At 29.1% G+C, this 21,093-nt stretch overlaps 3 protein-coding genes across 3 annotated transcripts in view; 2 read left to right on the plus strand and 1 right to left on the minus strand.

The window, feature by feature from the left end:
- LOC130452845 (abhydrolase domain-containing protein 2) overlaps nucleotides 1-5,646 on the plus strand; it is a 39,806-nt gene extending 34,160 nt beyond the window's left edge. The window contains exon 6 of the mRNA XM_056792322.1: nucleotides 806-5,646. Coding sequence (XP_056648300.1) covers nucleotides 806-990 — 185 coding nt within the window. The 3' untranslated portion in view covers nucleotides 991-5,646. The remainder of the gene's footprint in view (nucleotides 1-805) is intronic.
- A 3,093-nt stretch (nucleotides 5,647-8,739) lies between these two features.
- LOC130452946 (PC4 and SFRS1-interacting protein-like) lies at nucleotides 8,740-17,161 on the plus strand. Its single transcript, XM_056792490.1, has 12 exons — nucleotides 8,740-9,037; nucleotides 9,093-9,148; nucleotides 10,675-10,834; nucleotides 12,354-12,504; nucleotides 13,082-13,247; nucleotides 13,323-13,479; nucleotides 13,979-14,015; nucleotides 14,069-14,445; nucleotides 14,936-15,160; nucleotides 15,232-15,364; nucleotides 16,799-16,848; nucleotides 16,911-17,161. The coding sequence occupies exons 1-12, from the start codon at nucleotides 8,963-8,965 to the stop codon at nucleotides 16,995-16,997; spliced, it is 1,674 nt and encodes a 557-aa protein (XP_056648468.1). The 5' UTR covers nucleotides 8,740-8,962; the 3' UTR covers nucleotides 16,998-17,161.
- On the minus strand, nucleotides 17,160-20,747 carry LOC130452947 (U11/U12 small nuclear ribonucleoprotein 35 kDa protein-like). The gene is made up of 3 exons (XM_056792491.1): nucleotides 20,529-20,747; nucleotides 20,114-20,477; nucleotides 17,160-19,441 (listed from the first exon to the last, which is right to left on the minus strand). Exons 1-3 carry the CDS (start codon nucleotides 20,535-20,537, stop codon nucleotides 19,173-19,175), a joined length of 642 nt encoding a protein of 213 aa, XP_056648469.1. The 5' UTR covers nucleotides 20,538-20,747; the 3' UTR covers nucleotides 17,160-19,172.
- Between the last annotated feature and the right edge of the window lie 346 nt (nucleotides 20,748-21,093).

Here is a 21,093-nt window from a genome sequence, read left to right on the forward strand (position 1 = left end):
AGGACGAATGCTGTTGGCACCAATATTTGGAGCCAGCGTCATAAGCATGTCTATATAAGGACTAAAGTTAATCTCTTATTTTTCTTCTCTTTATTTAATTTTTTTCGTATCTTCATAATGCAATATATTTTTTCTTTCTTTCTTTTTTTTGGTCCACAGTTCCTTTATTTGGTTTCTAACGTCGATTATATTAATCGGTAATCTATCTGTCTTCATTCATACATCATATCCACATTCTATGAGGGTTGTACAAAAACTAAGATTACCATATGTTTTACAAATAGAAAATATCATTCATTGTTATTAATTCATGCAGCGCTGAAAAGCTTACACTATTGTCTAGAACCCAACACAGTTTCCATATTTTTCACACATTTATAAAGACAGTGCCCTTTTGTATTCATAAGTCGTAGCCGCTATCCGTTGAGGAAGCGTGTGACCTCTGCTCGAACTTCATCGTCGCTCTTGAAGCGTTTGCCAGTTAAGTTATCTTTTAGCTTTGAGAAGAGGTGATAAATGCTGGGTACTAAGACCGGGCTGTATGGGAGTTGAGGCTTAATAGTTTACCAAAATTTCTTCAAAATCTCTCTGTCAGTAACCAGATTACTTCCCGAACCCTGCAATTGGCGATAGTGGCGATAAATACTTCCATTTCTGACGGCTGCCAAACGAACACTGATCGACGAAGCGAATCGCGACTCAAGATTGGGTACTTTTGGTATAACCGTATATAATCGTATTATTAGTTCTTGTTTTGTCACTTCTCTAATGTTTTGTAAATGAATAAACAAATTTTTCATTTCAGTGGAAAAAAATAATACAGCATACATTGAAGTAGTGCATGGGGGCCATTTGGGTTTCTACGAAGGTGGACTGATATATCCAAATCCGGTAACTTGGCTCGACAGATCGCTTGTCGCTTTAGTCGGTTGTTTGACACTTACTTCGGATGAAATGTCGTTGAAATCACGTAACTCCTTAGAAATATGAAATGTATTTATGAAAAAGAAAAGAAAGGACATGCTTGTAGCTTTCATAAAAAACAAATAACTAATGGGGCGTTATAAGAGCTTTGATAGTTTTGACTATTTACACACAAAAGTCTTTAACATGATTTTTTTTCTCCAATTTTTGTTATCTGTTGACATTTTGTGGGTAAATCATTTACAATTACGGATTGTATTCGATGTGACTTATGTAAGATAACACATTTTTCAGATACATAAATAAATAGTTAATAAATTGTTTGTATATTTAATTTATGTCTAATTTCAATTTATTTAATCACTACTATACTAGCTTTGAAATGGACAATGTATGTGTGCATCCCTCAAGATTGCATAGTCGAATATTATTCAGTGACAATATAAAATTTCCATTCCATAGATATTCGAAATGCTTATTATTAATAACACTGGTCAACAAAATTTTAACTTATTTTTGTCACCCGAAAACTTATACCAAATTTTGAATGTACTATGGCCACCAAACAATAATATATCAATTGAAAAATATTTACATATTTGGTTTCTTTTAAGTCCCCGACAATAATCTGCTAGTATTCCTGGACTTTTCCCTTGATAACGCTCTTTTAATAAGGAAATGTCCTGATGAAAACTTTCGCCTTGTTCCTCCCTCACAGCACCCAAATTCTCGGGGAAGAAATCCAAATGAGAGTACAGGATATGTATTTTTAAAGACATATTACATCCCAACATTTACAAAACATTGCCAGGTGACTTTTTCCAGATCATTTAACTTTTCTTTAAAGTTTGTATTCTTCATTAGTTAATGTATTTGTGGATCAATAAATATTCCCTCTTTAATTTTTGCCTTGCTGAGTTTGGGAAAATTCTCTTTCTGCCTCTGCTATTTCATTCGCAAATGAAACAGCAAAATTTTGTGCAACCAAGTTGTAGCGCAAACAAAAAAAGCAATGATTTTAAAATCTCCACAAATTTTCCAAACATGTTTACCATATTTAATTTTTTCAAGAAGGAACTTTGTGTTCTCGTAAGTCTCTTTCCAATCACTAGTGACTTGGATAATATTGAACATTCAATAAATTCATCGCTACAATACAAAATACTAAATCATCTGCTTTAGAAAAGGAAGGTTTCATTCCATCGTCACGATGTGGGAAATAAGAAATTTTCGTACCAGGAGAAAGGAAATTCCAGTCGTTTAATCTAGACTCCAAAAGCTCAACTTGTTTTAAAACAAATTCAAATCACGTACTAAATCGTTTAAATCACTTTCACAGTTCATAATTTGGGTCACTTAACTAAGAAAGAAAATACTGACTTTATGCTTGATTTGGAGGCTTTGGCACAGGCAGTTGAGCATTATTTAGCATTGATCTGTTGGCTGAAGACAAGTTTGGCTACTGGACAGTGAATTTGGACTTTATGCTTGATTTGGAGGCTTTGTCACAGGCAGTTGAGCATTATTTAGGATTGATCTGTTGACTGATGACAAGTTTGTATACTGGACAATGAGGGTACATCAAAACAAATAAAAATCATCACAAAGTTCGTGTGACAGAAACAGTGTTTACCAGTGTAATTATTTAAATCTCCTAAAAAATTTTGTGAAATCACTTTGAACTAAATTAATAAGAACAAAAAACAGAGAAGAAGAATCGAATTAATACTTATACTAAATATTGTGTATAGGGTGAATATTAGTTTCTGAAACATTCCACACTTAAAAATACATGATTTATTCATCTTTGAGAACAAATTTTTCTTTTAGGTTAACTATTATAATGTGAAAAGTAACTGGTATTATTAGCATTTTCCATTATTTGTATAACTATTTTTAAATTTTTTGGTCATATCTTTTACAATCTGAATCAGTATACAATTTTGTATTACAAGTATTTATATATGTAAATCTAATCAAAAATCCCTTCTTTGATCGTGAACCCCTCATCATTTTCATACATACAATAAGATGTATAAAATAAAAAACGACAAAAATGAAATGAATGAGTAGCAAGAAAAAACAAAATGAGCATATTTATATTATAATAGGGAAGCCAAAGAAGCTAAATTGAGATTTTCTCAAGCTTGTCACGTATTTAAAGTCTCGATGATAGGAAGAATAAATTGTGACTATAACGAAAGGTAGAAAATTATAACATACAATAAAAGCTATTTAAAAACAATCAGGGTATTAGATGATAATATAATTCATTCATACTATTCCAAAATCAGATATGATTATTTTAGAGGTATTTTATTAATCTGACGGTTTTCAATATTTTTATTTCAAAAACCAAATATGACAAATGGTATGAAAACTTTCTCAAAAAAATTAAATACTGTCAAAAAATTGATTTTTAATCATTACCATTATAATCATCGTCATACTGTTTGAGAGTTAAAAATCATGATAGAGAAATATGGATTGGGGTCATGTGCTTTACTTCTTGTGTACAAACTAAACTTTTTCTATGAACAATTTTATGGCTGGAAATTTATATTTATTCAGCTCCATTTCATTATAATCAGATTGTCGGTGTATTGAAATGGATACTTTTTAACTTAAAAACTTAATTTGACGCCCATTTTTTTTTACTTTTCTAAAACTGATTTAGACGCACGATTCGTTATAAAGGACTAAAACATAGTGAGAGTACTCTTAAGTATGCAAAATATTCCCCTTATATTGCAACTCTCGAGGTCAAAAACTCCCAGCTTGGGCTCCCCTTCAATTTACTGTCAAAAAGGAAAAATAAACTAATGGGGTCTACGATTTAACTCGTGATCAACTACTAATTGTATGAATATTATAATTGGATGTATCGATGTCAATAGATGTAGATAAAGTGTAATATTCAAGATTTAATTCCAAAGTAACAACAGTTGCATATGACTATTTAATTTTACATCTTGTATAAGTAAACTGTTAATGTACATCTAAAGTTTGCAATTATATTACATAAACCTTAATAGACATTCAGTTGACATATATCTGCTGTTGACTTTAGAATTATATCTTATACGACTCAGCTTTTGTCTACATTTTGATGTTTGCAGAAGGTGCTTTTAAGTTTATGCATTTGCACTTTTATAGTTGGGTCCACAATTTTTTCACATACTTTTGAATTATGAGTATTGAGCTTTTTTAACATATAGTGCAATGATTCAATTATTTTAATTCTAATATTTTCAATTGTATTTAGCACAAAAATACGGAGAAAAATAGAATCAAGAGAAATAAAAAAACTGATTATGTAAAAGAAATTCATTAAACAAATCTGTATGCTAAAAAGATATTCTCTATATACGTCAATGAACTAATCAGTTTTAACATAAAATAGTCAATAACATTGTTTGAAAATCTTATCTTCGCAAAATGAGGTTACGACCCATAATAGTTTGCCTAAGATTACCACAACGAAAAATATAAATGATAACCTTTTATTCTAAAGACTCATCAAAATATTTTTGAAATAAAATTCCGCATTTCCTTAAAATAAAACCTTTAATTTGTTTCCTCCTTATACATAAAATAATCGCAAACATTTCTAAGAATGTTAGAAAGATCCAAGAATCATATCTCTGAATTGCTTGATTAACAAATCTTCTCAAGTTCTTTTGGGTAAAACTCATATCTACTTTGATATTTTCTACACCTTATTGCTCAATTTTTCTCTACAGCTACAAAACATCTAATCTCGTTACAATCAGGTCTCAATCTTTCTCTTTAGTTTTCTTCTTTTCCCAATCATAGACAGTGCAATGCACTTTTTTCTGTTTATTTTTATTAGATGTTTGGATATCGCATTTATTTGATAGTACATGGCTAAATCAATATTAAAGAGTGGATCTAATTGCTACAGCTGTCCTTTTCTGTCTTCATATTTATATTTCAGTGTTGTGCTTGCAGTAGTATTCTTGAATGAGGTCCTTCAATCCTCTCAATCCTATATTAGGATGAGTCGTCAGCTCTTTGAATAATTTTAAAGAACGGTTCTAATAATTCAAGTATCTTTTTTGGTCTAATTAGTACATGCATTCTTTCCTTTTGTTCCTTATGCAGATGTTCTGCTATTCTTGAACCTTTTAACTGTTAGAAAGTATGAATCCCCATGACAAATAATTCAATTTTCTGACCTCATTTTCCAAGCAATTTTTGTATATATATTTGATGATGGAATCAATATTGGGTCAGTGAGCACTTATTCCATCGATCTGGTATATTTCTACGGTTTACCATGACATTGTAAATAAGTGATTATCTGATTACAAATAAAGTCGTGATTTGCTTGGTGAAAAAAAATTATAACATAAATACATATTTATTTACAATAATATCATCAATGGAGTATCTACAGCACAAATCTTAATAATAAAAATTCTTTCTGGGTTAAAAATAATTCTGTGATCCAACTATAATTCACTTATTGTACTTATTGTGATACATAATTTATAGTTGTAGAATGAATGTTATTTATTAAACATAAATTGGTAAAAAAAATATTAAAATTTATTTATTTTTATAAATTTTGTACAGTAGGTTATCTAACTTTTCTGATTAAAAATATTTAAAATATAGATATTACATCTTTTTTGTAGTTCTGTTTAATATGAAGACTTTTTGGACAATGTTTATGTGAAATAAATATAATTTCATGTTTGAGTTTATTTTATTTTTATGCTATTCACATACAAACAATATATTTTTATAGAATAAGTGAAGATATGCTTTTCAGTTTTCCAATCAAAAGCAACAGGATACATTAGATGCTAGTGTATAAAAGATGAAAATTAATATCTATCATCTATTTCTTTGACAAATAAAATGCTTAGGCACTAAAAACACATCATATGAAAATATGCAGTCAGTAAAAATATTGCTCCAGCTTCTATAGATTAATAAAACAATTATTACGGCATTATTATGGAACTACTAGCAAATATAAGATATTTTATTATGCAATAAATTCCCACCTCTCATTTAAATCGTTGCACACACCGCATTGTCAAAAGTTAGAAGTAACAAATACTGTTATGCGGTTTATTAGATGCAAACATTTATAACTGAATAGGGAATGCTATTTAGAAATCAACGACTTGGCCCATTAAAGCCCAATTTTTTTTAAATTGTTGGCTATACATATATTTATTATTTTATACAGAGTGAGTTTTATGTATGGCCCAATTATCTCGGAAACGGCTTATAGGATTTTTATAAATTTTTGAATTAAGAAATTATTTTTCATCTGATGTTCCCTACACCTAAATACCATAATTTCGGAGTTATAGCTACATTTACAGTATCTCCAGCAATGCTACAATAAATACTATACATTTAGATACGATTGAATAAACTCGTTTAATTTAAATATTCTTTAATAATTTATGTGCTAATACAAATCTAGTAACAGGGTCTAGTGTCAGTAAGTTAGTGATAAGTTTAACGAAACTGGTGCAGTAAAACATTTATCCAAATCATGGCGCAGAAAACTTACAACAACTGAAGACAAATCTTTAAATGTTTGTGTCATGTTAGAAGTAGATCAACATTTGTGAAGTTGGAAAATTACGAATTCTAAAAAACAAGTACAATAAAGGCGATTAGAGCAGATACTTAAAATGTGTTCATTTACTTCAATACAACAAACTAGGCGATTTTTAAAAACTGCAATACATGCTACTACATCCCTGACTACTCAGTCTAAAGGAGTTTATTTTCCAATAAATCTAAAAAGGGACCAATTATTGCCTATTGTTCCAGCCCATACATTCAGTTTTTCGGGATATTGGGTGTAGGATTCACAATTACCCCAAGTTACGTTTGCATTAATACAAAAAGTTCGCAATACATAACATTACTTGAAAAATTTGGATCGTTTTGATTTTAACATTTTTTCATCATTAGGTCTGCAAAATCGTCATCTGACAACACTTGAACCAACGTTTCTTTGTATGGATGGAATTTATTATCACGTAAAATTTTAATAACGGGTCTTTGCGAAATATCAAGTTCCCTGGATATTTGTCCAGTACTTAAGTGTGAATGGTCTTCTAACAGGACACAGACATTTAAAGATTTGTTTCAGTTCGTGTAGTTTTTGTGCGCCCTGTTTTGGATAAATCTTTTACTGAATCAGTTTCGTTAAACTTTCCTACTAATTTACTGATAGTAGATCTTGTTATGGGATTTCGGTTAAGATATAAATTATTAAAGATATATAAGATTCTTGTTAGCTTCTAAACAAAGAAAAAAAATCGTAGAATTTCTATGAAGTATTGCTTTTGGTTAACCTTGTGAAGAAATACAAAGAAACTTGTGAATCTTAATAAAAATGATACAGTAGTTGGGAAGGAAAAAGAAAAAATTGGGAGGAGTTGGCAAGGGATTTAATGGTGAAAATAACAAAAACGGTCATGTTTTCTATAGAACCACAACAAGTTTAATAAATGTGGGACAATTTAAAGATTCTCTCTTGAACAAATAACGAATAACAGTGCGACAACGTTGATAATTTCTTCATCATCATCCTCGAGTTATTCAAATATAAAGTGCAAATCTCAAATCAATCTTACAAAGCCCTTTATAATATTTTAAAAATATAAACAATTTGAAAAAGTTAGATTCGGATCCTTCCTTTCATGTTAAACTGAAGTTTAAATTACTCCTAGACAGGTAGTTTTTAAGCCGAAGTTAATCAGTAAACACCATCAATAAAACGTAAAAAAGCGGCACCTGTGGTTTAAACCACAAAACATACCCAATAAGGTGTGGTTTAATCCGAAGCTTGAGCTTAACTTTTAAAATTGAACCTGTTAATGCTGTTGAAAATATTTAGAAAAATTTGTGACGTTCGACTTGAACTGTGGAAACCCCTGGTTATGATAGCTTATAACAGAACTCATTTCGTAACTTTATTTACTCATTTTTCCTTGGGTATAGATCACGTATAGATATTATACATCGTAGATATGTATATTGCCAGCTTTAGCATTGTATAAGTGTTTTAAATATCATTTTACTCACGCAAGAATTATTAAACGTGAGAGTTTGCTCAAAACATCAGAAACTGAAACCAATTGGAACGTAATGGTGCATTCCACTAAGCGTTCACGGCGCCTGAAATCAAGGACTCTAAAGTGGAGAGTCATTGACCTGAAATACTCTTTTGGGCGTTCCACATAGCGACTACGATCGTTGTGGTCCGACGAGAACGTCACTCATGATGTCATAACTACATACATTACGACAGATATTGTTATCATGTCTAATCTAATTTTCCTTGGTTTAGTTGAAAATGTATATAATAGTGTATTATAAGGATTAAAAGTGCATATTTTTTTACGAGCAAACATACGAACTTAAACAGAAGAAACGGAAACTATTTAATCCCAACTATTGAAGATTACACTGACTGACAAAATTTTTAACTAAAATGGTTGAAAATTAATAGCATAGAATACACTACATATTCTGTGTTGAAAATATATTAGTTCTGCCACATACCATCGAGAGCACTGACATCGAATATCCGCCATGTTGTTTCCAATGAATAACTACTAAATTTGCACTTATTCTTAGGATATGCTCTGTGGTTTTATCTTCATCAAACTAAGCACAGCCACATCAAAAAGGGGTATGAGTGTCAACGTCGATTTTGCAATCAAATTAGCAATTAATGTTTCTGCGATTACTATTTGTAGCGCTATATAAATTCTTATATACGTTAATTCAATTCGTAAGTTGTTAAATAAACGCGAGCAAAGACGTAGAAAAAGAAGAAGCACTAACGCTTCAACGGTGATGTCATTTGTCACATGCCAAAAAATAGGCGCCATTAAAAAAATGAGTGTTTGGTCGTTGTTTACGACATTAAATTGAGAAAAAGTAATTAACAAAACTTTTAAATAAAATAATTCGTAACGGTAATTGCACTTCACATCTAGTAACTAGGTGTCTAATTTAAAAATAAAATAGTATGAAGAAACTCAATTTTAAAGTAGGCGACAAAGTTTTCGCCAAAGTTAAAGGATATCCCCCATGGCCCGCACGCGTAAGTTGTAAGTGAATTAATTTTATATAAATACATTACCAAGTACTTATTCTAGATTGTCGGAGAAAATGGAAAGAAATATAATGTAGAATTTTATGGCACTGGTGAAACGTAAGTATTGTAGGAAGGTAACACAACTTTTATAAAGTACTAAATAAAATAACTAAATTGTTACGAATAGTTTAAGCAGAAGAAAACAAATGATTTATAACGATAATAAATAATATTCCTCCCAGTGTATGATAAAATAGATATAAAATGTTCTCAAACTAAGCTAAAATATTTTGGATGTTTTTTCTTTCAATGTTTAGATGAGAAGTTCCAATAGACATCCCCAACGAAGTACAGGGTCCTGTAATAAATAAACTCAAAGTTTTAAATAGAATTTACTTGATCTGATCCTAATTATTTAATCTAAAAAAATATAACATTATTCAGAACTCTTCAAGCTTTTCTGAATTTATTTGGCAATTTATTAGAAACCTATGACTGACAAAATTACCTATTTCAAAGATTAAATATATCTTTCATGGTTATTAGTAAAAAGAATGATTTCTTTGGCAATCAATGGAATAACTGTCATTATGTGGGTCTTGACTTAATTGGAAGTGTGAGATATAGCTACCAATAAACTTGAAGACCCTATATAAATAGAAATTTGCCGACAAGTTTTCCATGAGCCTGAAAAATTTGTGCGATTATTCTCTGACATTCATTTTAAATTTATTTATTTGAAAATGATCATTGAAATTTAATTATTTATTACATGAAATTAAAATTTAATTTCAATACATTTACTAATATTTTCTCATACCTTCATTACTGTTAAGTGAAAGCATATCAAACAAATGAAATGCATCAGTCAATAAATTGATGCATGTCATTGAAGTGTCTCAGAATACATTCTGTCCTTCAAACTGATATTTAGGTCATAAGCTTTTCTCTCTTGAATACATACTGAAATATCTCTAAATAAGTGTGTGAACATACAGTGGAGAAATCTTAGATTTAACAACGTGAATGATAGCTCACTGTTGTGCTGCAATATCTTAATTAAAGTACACCAAACAAGTACTATATGTAACAAAATTTGGAATGGTGTTATTCTCCAACCAATATCTTACTGTAGTACAATTTTTTAAATCATACCATAAATTATTTTTTTTTTTTTTCGAAATTGGCAGTGAAGTGAAATATTGATGCCAATTGGTCGATAGAAATCGACAATGACAACACTTGTTAATGCCTAAGCACTGAAGTATCTGAGCTGTTATCCTCCTCTTCATGTTCGACACAATCCATTACACATTATCCAGCTTTTACAACCATTATAACAAATCACTCGAAACCTATTCTGTTTGTTCAATTCCAAGTATTTTTGAATCTGGGCAATTTTGAAAAACATATAATATATAATGCGCTAAAGTCTTTTTTTGTCACTCATCTGGTTGGTTGCTGCGATTAAACATCCCAGCAACTAATCTCTAGCGATGTGAAAAAAGTATGACTTTAGTGCCTTGATACATAAATAACTATTATGTAAATAATTGTAATCACATCCTTATTTATATTTATTTTTTTACCTGCGTATAATTTCGATGGAAGTCATAAAAAACAACTACAGCACTATATTTTAGGGGCTCTATTAAGAGTGAGGATCTTTTTTATTATTTGAAAAATAAGGAAAAATTCCAAAAGCCGCTAAAACGTAAAGATTATATCGATGCTTTTGAACAAATAAATGAAGCTTGTAAAATCGATGGTGGAGATGGCGATGATTCATCAGACAAAAATGATGTAAGTAGTAACATGAAATGCTTATTATTTCATAAATCAATATTTATTTAGTAACTCAGCTGAAAGTATTCTTTGTGAAATGTAAACATATTTTTTATCAAGTAAAGAGTAGTTCATAGAGAAAATTTCATAAATCATTAAAAACATTGCTAGTATATGCAGTTCTAACTAAAAAAAATTTTCCTTCAATCATAAAAAAGATAATTTTACAGAAATAATAAATATTGGCTTTATATACTGAAACATGGAAATAATATATTCCAAAATACCCTTTGGGTGAGTAGAAAAAAAATTAAAAAGGTAACATTTCTACTTTTTGACCAGAAAGCATGACCAACTAATAGCCTATAGTGAACCATTGTGATCACATCAAAGAACATCAAGAGCTGGCCATATTTTCATCCCATTTGTTTGATATACTACTTTTCCCATACTAATTTCTGTTTCATTATCCTGTGATTCAGTTCAAGTTCGCTTGAAGCAATTTTTTTGGTGTGCTATTCAATTACCTTATGCCATTCTTATATTACTTTCTCAGTTTATTCCATCTTCTCTCAGATTCCAGAATTTCTTATATTTTCAAGGCATTTTACCATATCTTCCACAGTACATATATATAAAAACCTTTTTTGGTCATCTGGAAAAAGTGAATTTTATAAAATTTGCATCCCAATAATTGACCAGCTATAACAGTGGAGTGCACAACTTTTGTTTAGGTTTTACAAAAATATAAAATACTCAGAGATTTCCACCACAAAGTCCACTCACTTTATTACAATGTAACACTAACTTGCAAAATAAGAACTGATCTCACAACAACAACCTGTTACTTACCAACTTGAAAAAGGTATGCAGCATTTTTCATAGAATGGTATATTAGACTACTATCACATCAAATGTGGCCAATTAAATTACACATAATTGAATTTGTTATCTTATTTCAGTGCGTAGAATCGGAAGTGATAAACCACTGGCATGCAGTTAATAATTGGCTAGATATTCCTAGTTTGCAGGGGAAACATTAAGACCTGTTGTGCCTCCACTAGAGCTATTCTCGTTACGGGACGATCGTTTTATGTGTTAGCTTGGCAAGGCATCATGTACATGTTTCAAGAAAATCAAGTCTTTATGAATTTATATTCTAAAGCTCACAAACCATGTATAATGAAATTTTCAAACATTTTATTCTTTTATAAGTAATTTATATATTTTGATGATTGGAGACAAGTACATCTTTTGGTAGTTTTTAATTTTTCTTATAAATCAGCACAAGTAATTTTTAGTTGTGCTGGATTCAACATATGTCAATCAATTGATTGATGTGGTTTCTTGAATGGTTCTTATAATTATTAAATTGTTTTCTATAATAGAATTTTATATATATTTAGAGGGTTTAGTGTCACTATCTCAGGTTTCGAAAAATGAATGGAGAATTTTTATGTTTGATGAATTAATCCACAACATCTACAAACATGTTAATATGTTAGACTAAAATATTAAGTATTAAAGTTACTTTTAGGAATCAGAGAATACATCAACTCTCAATACTACAAATGAAAAATCCGAGAAAAAAATGCTCACTAAAAGAAAAAGATCTCTTCTCGATGAAAATGTAGCTGAAACAAGTACTCCCAAAAAGAAATCGACTCGACTGTCAAGGGCTAGTGAAGGTATTTTTTTTAATTATCTCAAATATTGCTAGTTAATGTTGAAAAAATAGTTCTGCTTCATTGTCTTCTTTATTTTACACTGAACGAACTTTATTACAATGTACCCGTGAAAAGTGTATGCATTTGAGAATATTGCCATGATTCTTGATTTTTTAAATTAGTTACTATTCTGTTTTACTTAAGACAAAATCATTAATTCTTCATCCTTGATTTTCTCGTATGTGAATCTTTTTCTACTACTTTTGAATTTAAAAAACATTTTAAATTTGACTTGACAAATGTGGAAATATTAATGGTCAATTTGTAATGAGTATGTAATTTGAAGTTGAATCGATATGGTCACAAATCTGTGACCTTTCGTATAGCCTTATTATTTTTCAATATACATGCAGCATTTTATTCCATGTTTTTCTACTTTGCTGTTATTCATTATGGTCTAAAATAACGTTAACTTGGATAAGTACTTTCTTATGGCAGCTCCTGCTTTGCAAAGATAAATATTTTACAAAAAATTTTAAAGCTTAGCTTTAAAGAAAGTAGACATAACTAATTAAATTCTTTTGGATTGTATTTTTAGAAAATAAAAAAATTGAGCTCACAGAAGAATTGGAAGAGGCTGAAAAATCCATATCTAAAAAGTCTCCAAAATCGAAATCACCTAAAACTAAAGAAGAAAAGAAAGAGCAAAACTTAGATGGAAATACTAAATCTGAAGATGTAAAAGAAGATCAAGTTGAACCACAGTAAGTATTCAATTCAAATAGGCATTTATCAGTAAGTTGTAACTTGATTTCACCATATTATTTTCAACTATTCAGGATAGAAAAGGAAATTAAAAAAGAAGAGGTTGAAGAAGTTCCTAAAAGTGATGATAAACATGATGAGACTGAAGAATTGAAAGAACAAACTCCTGAGGTGAAAGATTCCAAATTAGAAATAGTTGCTGAGAAAGTCCTGCGATATAATTTAGCGTATGTAAGTATAAATTATTTATTAATATGTATTAATGGTTTATATAAAAATCGCATTGATATGGAATTCTCTTTTTTGTAGTACATCTGGTATTACTTAAAGAAGAGATTATTTCGCTATATTTCGTTTTTTCATTTTGACCTTACTTTTATCCCTATCAATAAAATGCAGATGCTATATTTTGTTATAAACAGTTTCTTGCTCTGTTATGATGAGATTTTTTTCCAACAAAATGTTCTTTCTCAACTGTTTTTTGTTTTATCTTTCCAGTCTTCTATGCTTTAAGGTTCCAAGAGAGGGTATTGAAATGTATTTGTGGTTTCCAAGTTTGTTATGGTTTATCATTATTCTTATGTATTATGTATGGAAGTTGTCACCAATATATAGTGTTTGATTTGTTCTCAGATCAAAACCAACACTTTAAGAATGTTCTACTTCCATGTTGATTCATCATTCTATTACTCAATTTTGTAAAATGATGTTTTTTGATATTTTGTTCCAGGCAAATCATGTGAAGCAAGCGGAATCTTATTATAAAGGTGAATAACTTATTGATTTAATCACAATAAATTAAACTAATGAACTATTTTAGGTATTCCTATGGAACCAAGAGATAATCACCCAAATCAAGTATTGGCCGTAAAATTTCCGTCTGGTACGATGGGGGCAATAAAACTTCATTTAAAATGGCCGTTATCGTTTGAAAACGAATATGAATGCGCCATTTATGACGAAACAGTGGCTAATAGAGTTTTAGAAACTAAAAAGAAGATTGAGTCAGGAGATGACAGTAAAATCATTGATAATGCTGAGATCATTCCAAATATCGAAAGAACAGAAGATGAAATCAAACAATCACTTTATATGAAAGATATTGAAGCTAAAAAGGTTAGAATAGAGAGGTTAAATTTGGAAGCTGATTTACTTGGCCTTGACGTTAAGATTAAAAATTGCTTGGGTTTGGATAAGGTATGTTTAGTCCTCTTAGTTTGTTTACTATTAGTTTGGACCATTTACAGAAATATTCATAAGTTCAAACCTATATTTAGTGACATCAAAATGCTAGAGTATTTTCATATTTTATTGATAAGGTTGTCTATAATGATTGATAGAGATAGAATATCCAATAGTATAGTCTAGCACAGAAATTTATTTATTTTCTACTAGCGCTAATTCATAGGGTTAGTGAGTATTTCATATAGGTCATAAGACACGTACTAAATACTAGTTCATATTTATTATCCTTTAAAGGTGTCATTCTATTTTATCTGTAACTAATGTATACAGTGATATTTCTGAACTATTTTCTGTTATCCTTATTGTCTAATTTTATCAATTTCTATAATTTATAACATTGTTCATTCTTCTAGATACTTATAAAATTGTATGTGATGATGATCTACATATGTGAACTAGCGCAAAATTTTGCACTATTCATGTTAGTATTTACTTTTTCAAGGCTGATCCTAAAGAAGCCATTCGTTACTTAGAAGAAATGTGTGAACTTAATTTTGATGATATTGTACTGAAAAAACACCTTCATATAGTAGAGATGGTTAGAAGATTGCGAAAATATGTTGGTAATACTATGGAATGGAACATGAACGATGAATCACTAAATGAATTTACCAAACAAGCAGAAACTATCAGAGAAATGGCTGAAAAAGTATATGCAAAGTTTCAAGTAAGTTATTGGAATTTGTATGATTCTGATGATTTGTTTTTAAAATTAAATTCGTCATTTGTTTCTTTCAGAACACTGTTAAATTACCTGAAAATTCATCGGGATTTTTCGAAGGATTTACAGAACTTGTCAATCAATTTAGAGCTGATTGCAAGGAATTAGAATTGACTGAAACTGAAATATTCATCTTATGTGCCGAACCACGTAAGTTATTTAAAATTTATTAATGATTTTCAATGAATTTCTCATTTTTTTTGTAATTAACTAAAATGTGTGTTTATTGAGAAGAGTGAAGTAATTCAGTTGTCCTCAACTTCAATGAATTGATTTATTCTTACTTGTTTTCTTCCCTTGTATGATTATTATTCAGACTTCTCTACACTTCTTTTGGCCACTTGTCCCCTTCATTGCATGGTTAAGCCCGATTTTTCATGATACCAAAATATCTTCATTTTTATTCTTATGAAATATTTTATACAGTTGTACGGATCAACGCTAAAATTTTAATCACATTCAACTCAATTGATTTTGATTTAAGTCATTAATAATTTCATAATAAAATCATAACATAATCCAGCAACTTCACAATGTTTTTTAATTTGGAACCAACTAATTAAAGTGCTTAATTCTCTTAATTTCTTCACAAAGCTTTTCATCCATCTTGATGGTATTCCTATTAATTTACAAACTTAAAATTTTTCACATCTATTTAATTCTGTTGACAATACATGGATCAAATAACAAATCCTCAAAAAATGGGTTATCTAGTGGCTATGGTGATAAAAGATCGTGATGATCTAGCGATTAGATCGTCGACTTCGAACTTCGAGGACGTTGGATTCATTCTGAGAAGGAAATAATTTTTTAAATTTTTTGTAACTTTTCATTAATTTCATTTCAAACCATTAAACTTATCTTTGCAAACAATTGTGTGAATTCTAGCATATTGTAATGTTTTTTCTTTATTTAAACTATTTCTAACAGTGGTCTGATATTTATACACACATTTCACACATGTTTATTTTAATTTATTTAAATATTTACACTAGACTTAACTAACTTATATAATTTACTTAAATTCACTGGTAACTTGTCTATCCAGATGTGTTCTGAATGACATCATATTCTTTACTGACTTCTCACTACTAAACAAGTACGAATTTATACTAGAAAGGAATCTCTAGAATTCTAAAAAAAAACAAATAAATAAAAAGACCGTTACGCATATTATGTACTTTAGGAAATAAAAGTGCACTTCTAATATCTGTTTATAGGGAATCATTGCATTTTTTATTCCTTGGGGGTTTAATTTTACCAGTACTAATCGTAGTATGCATATAGTTGTATAATGTGCTATTATGTTTCTACACAAAGATATTACCTTATTTACATAAGAAAAACTGATGTTGAGTTTGTTTTAACCGTCAATGGCGCGATAAAGTTTGTATGTTGAGAATACCACCTAAGTCCATAGGTGTATTATGTAGTAATTTTAAATCAATATTTAATTTTTAATATTTTATAATGTTCTATTCTGTAAGATTTTGAAGAATTCTTATGGATTAACATTTTAACTTTAATTGAATAACTATCAAAAGTTTTTTTTTTGCCTTTGACAATTTTTTAAAACTTTTCTAGGATCTCGTATAGCATTTCTTAATCGCTTGGAAGAAAAAGAAAACGAAAAGGTAGTAGTACTTGTAAACAATATGTGTTATGCAGGATATACCTCATATTAACTTTTTTGTAGGAAAATACCGAAGACTCTAATATTACTTCAGAGGAACAAGAAAAAGTAGTAAATGGAACTACTGAAGTAGCAGATAAAACTAGTTAGAATTACATTTTGCAGTTTTGTATATAATAAGAAAATATCTATTTTTTTTCGATACAAGAAATATTACTTTTGAAAAAACTTTGAAAATTGTAAATACATATTCATTTTCTATTTGCTGACATGATCCCAAATGTTCATATTTTTAATAAAGAGTATTAAAACAAGTAAAACTTTTATTTATTCGATATGCAATGTGAACCTGAACTACATGTATCATTAATGGGCATAAAATTCGTCAATCAAACTTATTACAGTTAGAAGTTATATCATGACTTTTGAATAATGTCAAAGAAATCGCCCCTCACTATTCTAAACTTTATCAAAAAAAAGTTACTTTGCTTGTGAACAAAATTGAGGAAGGTCATTCACTAGTTATGATTGGTCATAATCTTTACAGTTCTATCTTAGCATCATAAATTACTGATAAACTATATAGACTAGAGGTCTTCAAAAATTATATTATAGAGCTTCACCTACACAGACTTCTCAGCAAAATAAATAGATAATTCGATTTTTAAAACATTACAACGAACTTGAGAAAAAAATCGCTATGAAGAGCTTAGTTGATGTGGTCCTCAACACAACCTCATACAATTTTGATTCATCAAACAAATAAGATTTGTATCAGTTTTTGATCAGCGCGTTGTTTTTTGTTAGAATTTCAACTTACAAAAACTTTAACATTAGTTTCTTGCGTTAAGCATTTCATCATTTTTCATGTGGAAGTGGGTTAAAAATATTTTCAACATTTTGGGATTATTTGAATATTAAAATGCATTTTGACCTTTAATATCATTCCAAATTCGCCTATTTTTATTAAAATAGGGCAGTTATACAAAGAATGGTATATGATATTTTTGTTAAGTTATTTCATTTTTCACTCACAAAATAAATCATCACTTTTAATACTCACATCATAAATAACAATTTTAATTTTTATGAAAAAATATAAAACCATGAACTATACCTCCTAAAAGATGCAACTTGGTATAGAGCTAAGTAATATTTTGAGCCCCCCTATACGCCACTGTTCTGTGAAGGTTATGACTGTATGTTAAGTGTAACTAAATTTTCATTATTTTTTGTCATTGTACGAATAGAAATTATAAATATATTTTTCATATCTTTGGTAATTTGGGGTTTTTGTAAAGGTAAAAATATTTAAATAACCACAAAATTTATGTTAGGAATGAAATGTGTTTAATTTGTTATGAATTAAGTGTTATAATATTGCCTATAATGAAAAAAATGGTTGCAATTTTTTTTGATAAATAATAATCTCAAGATGATTTATTAGGGTTAAAGTGTCTAGTTCAACAATAGTTTCATTCAAATGATTTAAATTTAATTTTAATATTTCAAGATATACTAAAAAAATTTTAATATTGCTGCTCTCAAGAAATGAGTTTAAGGGGTTAAAGTGATGTGCAACTAATCAATTTCAACTTAATATTTTGACTTAGAACCTAAAATTTTCAAATTTATTTTAAAAGAGTTAGTTTTCACCCCTTAAAGATGCACACTCGGCACAGTGTATATATTGAAGAAGAGGATAAATATTGCTTGAATCTAAATTTTCATGAAAATCAGTGTATAAAGAAATCTATTGTTCACAATAAGTCTTGGTTCTTTTCAATATTGAAAAAAAATTTATTGTGCAAAAATATTGCTCTAACTAATAATGATGCTGATGTAATCTAAATAGTAATAGAGTATTCAACTTGGCAACTATTGTTGGTGAAGATGTTGACTTACTGGATTTTATTTTGTTTATAAAATTATTCATTTCGCTCTGCTTATTTCACAAACGTTTCCACTCACAAAATATAACATAACTTTTAACACTCATTAAAATGACTATTGTCTTGTATAATTCATAACAGTAATAATTTATTTTCATATTATATACTGAACCACATGTTTTGTTTTGCATTTATTAGTTATGATAAAATATTAATAAAACTAATCCTATCTGAGCAAAATGTTTGTTTTTAGATTAAATTTCAAAGATTTCTCTAACTTTAGTGTAGTACTTGAAATCCTCATATCTTCCTATATTTTTTCAAAATTATTGTAACTGCTCCCATCTTGACAGATTTGCAAATAAGGCCATTCACCAAAATTTTAATTGAAAATATAAATATATTGAAAATATTAGAACATACAAATACAGTTTTAACTTCTACTTCTTGGAGATCTTGGCCTTTTTCTTCTATACCTGTCTCTATCCCTTTCTTCTTTTGATGCCAGTTTCCTTTGTTCTCTTTTTTTACGTTCTTCCTGCTCTTTGATTTCAATACTAATAGGTTTTTTAAATGGTCTATCTCTACCTCCAAATCTTAATTGTCCAGATTCTTTTTGTCCACCAAATCCACCTCCAAGCCTTCTAGGTTTCCAGCCTTTCAATAAGCGACCACACTCAAAATCAACAAATATTACACTGCCTAAAAATAAGTTTTGAACTTAAATTTACAAATAACAGTACATCCTAAGAAACACAAAAGATATCTCTAGCTGGCCTATATCAATATCATTTTCTGATCCAAAGTAACAATGAACATCTATTAAAATAATGAAGGAAAGAACTTTTCCAAGTGTATATCTAGCCTACCGATTGCTCGTTATGACACCTAGAGTGAATTGTGAAGCAGAAAGGTCGTTCTCAGTTTTAAATAGAATAAAAAATGTATATAGTTTTACAACGAATTTTGAATGAATAAATGATAAATTTGCCACAACTAAATCAAGAAAGAAGTTTTTTCAATGAAAAATTTACATAGTTTAAGAAAAAAGATTTCAATTTATTTTTATTTATTTATATTTATAATTTATATTTAATTTAAAACTAATTTTTATTAGTATATTAATTTAAAACATTTAAAAAAAATGGAGCTGATTTTGGTTTTCTTGAGTGGGCCCAGGTCCATTTGAGCACATTCTCAATCCAATGCTAGTTGTAAACTTAAAAATACCTATGTTAACTGGAACTACTTCAAAAAGTTGTGCGTATATTGAAAATTTACTAACTAGATATTATATTTTTTACAAATATATTAAAAATTGTAAAATTACAAAAAAATAATCTCCATATATACATTCAAGAAAATATTTCTTACCTTCTATATTCATTTTATTTGCCTCACGATAGGCATCCTCTGCAGAACTTTCATTTTCATATTCAATAAAAGCATAACCTTTAGGCATACCTGTTACTATGTCTTTAACTAATCTAAATCTCCTCAATTTTCCATATTTCGAAAATATTTCTTTGATGGTTTCTTTAGTTATTTTGTAATTTAATCTACTAACAAAAATAGTACATCCAGGTTTTCCTTTAACATGCCTATTTGGTACATAGGTTGATCGTATTGCTCTTTCTATAGCTCTGTCATGAGGTTCTGTATCAGTACCATCGATTGAACCAATTTTAATAGGATCATAATATTTTGCATATTTTGACCATTCTTCGATATTTGTTTCCTGAAATGAAATCATTTATAAATGAGTTACGTATAAGTTGATACTTTTTACCTTGGACATTGTTAATATTATAGATCGCAAACAACACAACTTATTCCATGGAAAAAAATTTGTTTATAAATTTTTGCATGGTCTATACGTATGTGGTTCATCTATGGTCTATACTTGTGAGGCCTACAGCCATAGGTCAACCACATCCCATACAACTACAGTTTAAATTTTTATCCTGTAGACCTGTAATGCATAGATAAAATGAAATTTTTCTGCCATGGAATCCATAGATAACAATTATACAGGGGGCGATTGGTTATGGAAAAATTTCATTGTGTTGTCACACAATTATTGGTCCTTATTTTTTTAATAAAATCTTACAGGAGAACTTTATCTACAATTTCTGTAAACAGAAGTTATATCAGACTTTGTTAATATGTTTCCAAATGTCAACAACCCTAACTTACCAGATGTTAGAGTCTGGTTACAAGATAGTATACTCGCTCATTATTCATGTGATTATCTTCAATTTTGAAACTAGTGTTTTCTTGGATTGGATGAGAATCGATAGAGTAAACTCTAGTTTTATTTGTCTCCGGGGTATTTAAAATCAAAGGTTCATTTA

This window comes from Diorhabda sublineata, chromosome 2 (genome assembly GCF_026230105.1).
Source record: "Diorhabda sublineata isolate icDioSubl1.1 chromosome 2, icDioSubl1.1, whole genome shotgun sequence".
In the NCBI taxonomy this organism is placed as follows: Eukaryota; Metazoa; Arthropoda; class Insecta; order Coleoptera; family Chrysomelidae; genus Diorhabda; species Diorhabda sublineata.